Source organism: Rhagoletis pomonella, unplaced genomic scaffold (assembly GCF_013731165.1).
Source record: "Rhagoletis pomonella isolate Grant_MI unplaced genomic scaffold, Rhpom_1.0 Rhpom_scaffold_00001, whole genome shotgun sequence".
Taxonomy (NCBI): domain Eukaryota; kingdom Metazoa; phylum Arthropoda; class Insecta; order Diptera; family Tephritidae; genus Rhagoletis; species Rhagoletis pomonella.
This window is the reverse complement of record NW_023458555.1, coordinates 47444487-47450714: the sequence shown is the minus strand read 5'-3', so window position 1 is coordinate 47450714 and position 6228 is coordinate 47444487. Positions and strand designations below refer to the sequence as shown.

At 31.2% G+C, this 6228-nt stretch overlaps 3 protein-coding genes across 5 annotated transcripts in view; 1 reads left to right on the top strand and 2 right to left on the bottom strand.

The window, feature by feature from the left end:
• The window catches only part of LOC118747314 (beta-galactosidase-like), a 29068-nt gene extending 23944 nt beyond the window's left edge, over window positions 1–5124 (bottom strand). Inside the window, exons 1-2 of the mRNA XM_036481382.1 lie at window positions 4885–5124; window positions 2056–2206 (exon numbers count right to left, since the gene is read on the bottom strand). Coding sequence (XP_036337275.1) covers window positions 2056–2206; window positions 4885–5117 — 384 coding nt within the window. The 5' untranslated portion in view covers window positions 5118–5124. The remainder of the gene's footprint in view (window positions 1–2055; window positions 2207–4884) is intronic.
• LOC118747404 (tachykinins) overlaps window positions 1–6228 on the bottom strand; it is an 87055-nt gene that overhangs the window by 31876 nt on the left and 48951 nt on the right. The gene's annotated exons all lie outside the window — the stretch shown is intronic.
• LOC118745224 (beta-galactosidase) overlaps window positions 1–6228 on the top strand; it is a 347980-nt gene that overhangs the window by 312458 nt on the left and 29294 nt on the right. The gene's annotated exons all lie outside the window — the stretch shown is intronic.

Genomic DNA, 6228 nt, shown 5'->3' with positions numbered 1-6228 from the left:
TTCTAAATTTTGTACGGTTATGGACAATGGATGACGAGAAAATGAAGGACAGCATTAAATATATCAATAACACTGTTCTACAAATCTTGTGGTAATCGCTTAAGAAAAAAAGTATTTTCCAAGCCAATTTTCTTGTTTTTGGTACAAAAAATTTAAATGCTAAAAGTTATCCAATCAACATAAGCGACCTACAGTCTATTACTTTGCCGATTTTGATGAAAATTAGCCGAAAAGCTCCTTAAACTACCCTATAGAAAATTATTAGTGTTACAAGCGACCAAAATCGAAAAAAGTGAAATTTCAATCATTTTCTTTTTACAGTAAAGGAAAATCTGATGAGAAATGTAGATGTTACGGAACAAAATCTGCACAAATTATATACTTTCGCAAAGGGCCCATCAATACCTTTCGAATTGTAGGTCGTTTCATGAGATATGATGACGAGGAACTGGAAAAAGTACTAAAAATTCTCGAAAACACTTCTTTGAAACCCTGAGTATTTTTTTCATGTTCAACGACCCAAAAGTTTGCCTAAAAAATTTGCTTTACAGAGGTTCTTATTTCGTGTTAAGTAATATGTAATATGGGTGTTTCCAGCGGAAGGTCCACCACGACAAAAAAAAATAAAAGTTTTATATCTAACGTATTTACGGGCCGACTTGTCTGCTTTTTAAAATATATACTGGCTATGTAAGTAGAATCATCTTTGCATAAAATGGTCTTCCTAGGTGGTGCCAAGGTCGAGATATTTCGAAAAACCGTATTTATGGTCTAATTTGGTTCGAATTTGGCGTATGTGGTTGAAACATAATAAATCATAGATTTCTAATAAATTGACCCTGAATTGGCGCTGAAGTCAAAATATAAAGTATATTCTACATAAAATACATGTTTTATTTGCGTTAAAAATTCATTTAAAAGCAATATTAACAAAAATATAACGATGGAAATTTATGTCACGTGACGCCACGCCACGTCACGTCACGTTTCACACTTGGGGTTGTAAAAGAGAATTGAAACAATTTGCATTAATTCAAAAAACTCTAAAACCAACTAGAATTGCTCCAAATCATATTAAAATAAGTTTCATGAAAATAGCCATCCACAATTCGCAGAGTTTTGCGATTTTGTAAGAAAAGAAAAAATCAACTTCCATTTTTTGTCACGTAACGACACTCTCTTTAAATGCTTATATTTCAGGACCAAATTAAAATTCGTATTCAGCGACCTAAAAAACCCCCGAGAAAAAAGTTTCGACCAATTTCCATACATTTTCAAAAAATGTTCCGCCATTTTGAATTTCTAAAAAAATAACTTCCAGTTTGTAATCAGCGATCCCAAAATAAAAATGTAACAAATCACAAAATTTTAAAAGAGAAGTATCAAAAATGATACAATTGTATCAAAACGGCACGCTGACAAGGAGTTAGAAAATAATTCGGGTTCTTCCATGCTTTTTATTCACGAAGATATTTAAAAGTATTCGAACCTAATGCCATTTATCTGTCATTTCCATTAAAGGACGTTTATTCATCTGGTGATGAAGGGAACTTCAAGGTGTAGGAATTAAACCACTGTGTCTTCAGTGGTGTATAGAAGGTTAGTGATGAGGATAAACGAAACAGATTACTTCTTCACCGGAAGAGTTTTCAATGTTTTCATAAATGTATATTTGGTTACCCAACTTATTTCACATTCCATTAGTGTACCGATCCAGCGGGGGGGTTTTGGGTGTTAAACTACGTAGTTTAAAGACTTGGTGTTAAATATTTAACGTAAACAACTGCGGAAGCGATTATTTGAATTTGACACCTCATTTTTTTTAATTGAATGAACGATACAGATTTTGTGACTTGGTGTTAAATATTTAACGCAAACATCTCCGAACTCGATTAAGAAGTTTCAATGAAAAAAAATTTTGGAAAATTCGAAAAAATTCGAATTAAATCGAATTTGCACCACCAAATTTCGAATCGGATAATCGAATGGTTGGCAATGTTCGAAATTCGGAAAAAATCGAATTTCAACCCCCCACTACCCATCCCCAGTACTTACAAAATCACGTTCCGCACATATATAAGGTCCAGGACGCAGAATAACTAGTAGACCCAGCTCATCTGCTAGCTTGATGAATCTCTCCAAATCCGCAATGCCATTCCACACGTAAGTGCCATCTTTTGGATTATGCAGTGACCATTCCACGTACCTGAAAGAAAGAGAAAAAAATATATATTTAAATAGATTTTTTTCAAGCCGTCTTTCGAATAACTCGAAAAAGGCAATTTGAAAAAAACGGTCTCCATATTTTTTTTTCAGAACAAACTCAATTAGGCCGAAGGCAATTTAAGTGAAAAAAAGTATTATTTTTTCTGTAAATTGCTTCTGTGAAACTGACTATTACTGTTAGTCACAAATGAAAGCAAATATTTAATAAAACTCAGTCAGTGTTCGTGAAACCGATCACTAAAAAGGAAAGGGGTTCCCAAAATATAACTCTGCAAAATTATTTATTTTTCTATTTTTTTACATAAACAATTGGATGTAATTTTCAGCGCTCATTCTTGTTATGCCGCAGCTTCCATTGACTTTCTTATGAGTATTTATTTTTCTTTGATTGTCTTGGCAATATTTATTCATAAAAAATGTTTGAAAAACATCGATCTGGTGCATCAAAAAATCTGAAAAATATTTCAAATATTTCTCTCATTAAGAATTAGAAGCTTCCGGTGAGCAAATTTAATTTTTGGCACAAATGTCAGTTACTCGGTTTTGCAGAACGATGATACGCGGTTTTGTACTTTAAACGACGATATGCAAATTTCGAAATATGCGTATTTTTTGTTTAGAAGAAATGATCTTTTAAATTTGGTGCTGCATGTATGTATTTATATATAACTTCCTTGATTTTTAGGCTTTAGAAAAATTTTAAATTTATTTCAAAACACGCTTTTAAAAATTGAATATAAAATATATTGAATCTACACAAAAATTTAAGATACGTATAAATATGTTAGAGGGAAACCTGCTTATTCGATAAAAAAATCCCGCTTTAGACGATATTCGAAAAATCACGATTTCAAAGAAAACCGCCAAAAACCCCATTCGAGATATCCGAGTCGAGTCCTCGAGGAGCGGAGTTTTTTGTTTTGTAAATTTATTTATTTTTTCTTTTATAGTTTATTTAATTTTTTGTAACTTTTTTATTTGTTTTGTTTTATTTTTAGATTTCATTGTTTCAAAAATAAGAATATTTACTTTTAATTCATTAATTTTTAGAAACACATATTTCTTATTATTTTTTATTTTTTATTCAGTTTTCTTTTAGGTTTTAGATTTTATTTGTTTATATGTTGAATATCATTTCATTTTTAGAAACTTATTCTATTTTTTTTCTTTGTTCTGGTTAAATTTTTTCTTTTAAATTTACGCTTATATTATTTTAAAAGGAAAAGAAAAATTTTGAATTTCATTTAATTTTTAGGAACTTATTTTATGTTTTATTTTCTTAATTTATTTTTTTATTAACTATTTTTTTATGATTATTCGTTTTTTACAGATATTATTTATTTAGAAAGATATTTTTTAATTTGCTTTAATTTTAATAAAATTATGTTTTAATTTTTTTTAATTATTTTTTTTCTTCTTTTCATGTTCTAGCTTTTGAATTAAAAGAAATATATATATATTTTTTTATTTCATTTAATTTTTAGAAAAAGTATTGCTAAATATACACTCTAAGATCTCCACGTTATCAGATCTTCCAATTAACCTCTGGAAGACAGAAAAGAGCTTTCAAGGTAGTTGGCAGAGTTGACAATTGTCTTACGAAAGTCTTTTGTCTTTAGAAAGATTGTGGTGAGTTGAAAGACAGTTGCTAATTGCTCTTTTCGTTGCAAATCCGACGTTATCAATGACAACTTTGTATTGGCGGCGTATTTACCACTGTGTTCGATTACGATGTAAGGAAAAACTCAAGTTTTGAAATGACACAAAAAACGCCAAAACACCGTGTACATATTTAAAATTGGGTATTTATACCCTTTTTCCAGAACAGGTAATTTTCCCCATATATTTTAATTTTATGAAAAATAATATTCAGCTCTCAGGAAAAAAATGCACGTTGAGTTTTTCTTCAAGAAAAATTACAGAAAACGCAAAGTACTTTTTAAAGTAACTGAAAAAACTAAAAATATTTCTTGTGATTTTTCTTAAGAGCTGTAAACAGCTCTTTAACAAGGAAAAAATTAAAAAGAAAACAAGTCGTTTGTAATTTTCTTTTAATTTGTATTAATACCTGATCTTTTGTCAAAAAATCAAGCTACTAGCGATGCACGTCGATGGATAAATAAACTAGTTTAATAGTGTTGTTGCTTTATGAATATTTTTATATCATTTTTTTTGTTTTTCATTCAATTAATTAATAACTTGGAATATTCAATGTGTCAAATTAAACATTAAATTAATTAATGAATTTCAATTCAGAAGAAAAAGTTATAGTTCCTAAGAAAACACGATAGTATCGATACTATCGATGTATTATTGGCAAAAACATTCAAACATCGATGTTTTTGCAGCAGTAATGGTTAATTGAATTGTCCAATAATTTCTTGTAGGGCTAGGAAATAATATTACTCATATACCACATTGTACATGGCGTAAGAGTAACATTTTCCATGTTAAAGTTTAACATTTTTTTATTCGCAATGCAAACTTTAAATGAAAATATCTTACAAAAACGATACACAGATCCAGTTGATAGATACCCAAAATTAATTTTACAGGTTTTCGAGTTATTCTAAAAATGTCAATTTGAAAAAACCCGTCTTCCATTTTCCAAATTATTAATTAAGCAACGAAAAAAATTGCTAGATTTCTGATACTCACGTCGTCACTGCATTCAAGCCGGACGCACGTAACGTCTGTAGCTTTCGTTGCCAACTATCAGGATGCGCGCGAAAGTAGTGAAAAGAACCAGCTATGAATCGAAATGGCTCGCCATCCTTCAAGAAACGATCATTATTCCAATCAACGGTAAAGTTGCGTGACGTAGAGATGCTATGCGCATAGAGCTGATGTACGCCAAACAGCGCCAGCAAACTTATCGCTAAGATTTGCATTTTCTGTAAAAGTAGGAAGAATACAAGTAATTTTTAGCAAAAAAAAACCGACTTCAACTCTCATATAAAAAAAATATATATATATATATATCTCATGATCCACTAATCGGATCTAAACCAGATTAGTATGGGACTACCTCTGAGACACTACCTTTCCGATGCAAAAAGAATTATCGAAATCGGTTAACACAATAAATAAAAAAGTCGCTATGTGCTAATGCGAAGAGCTAAGCATACATACATACATATTCTACATAAATATTTATTTAGGAAGTATATAATTCCAAGTAATGCCCGCGTACACTTATGAATGACCTCAAATGCGATCAAGAAGCTGCTGCATTTCTATAGCTAAGTGTTAATTAAATCATTCTTTTGCGTATGCAGTACGACGATAGTGTCAAGATCCGCACAACTGAAAGATGACAAATTAGATTGAACTAGATTAGATTAGTAACGCGTTTATATGAGCTACATGTATACACTAGGGATGTTGCGAATGTGGAATTTTAGGCGTCAAGTATTTTTATACCCGAGCGCACTTGTGCACAAGGGTATTATAACTTTGTTCACATAACGGTTGTTTGTAACAGGCAAAACGAATCGAGATAGATATAGACAAATGTATACGTAAATGATAAGAATTAAAAGAGAAATCGATTAAGCGGTGACTGTCTGTCCGTCCGTCCGTCCGTCCGTCTGTGCACACGATAACTCGAGCAAAAATTGAGATATCTTAACGAAACTTGGTATGTGCACTTCTTTCGGGCGTAGGGCGGAAGGTATTGAAAATGGGCAAAATCGGACAATAACCACGCCTACCTCCCATATAACGGTAATTTTCCGAAATACGAAAACTGCGATATTTTAGCAACTACTGAAGATTATTCACTCAAAATTGATATTTACAATAATTTTTAGACGAAAAATAAGAATATTATACATTTTTGGAAAATGGGCGTAGCCACGCCCACTTATGGATACATGTGTATATCTTGGTAACCGCTGCACCAATTTCTACCAAACTTGGCACAGTTGTTAGTCTTGCTACAGCATACCAAATGGCCTACCTCCCATATAACGGTAATTTGCAGAAATACGAAATCTTCGA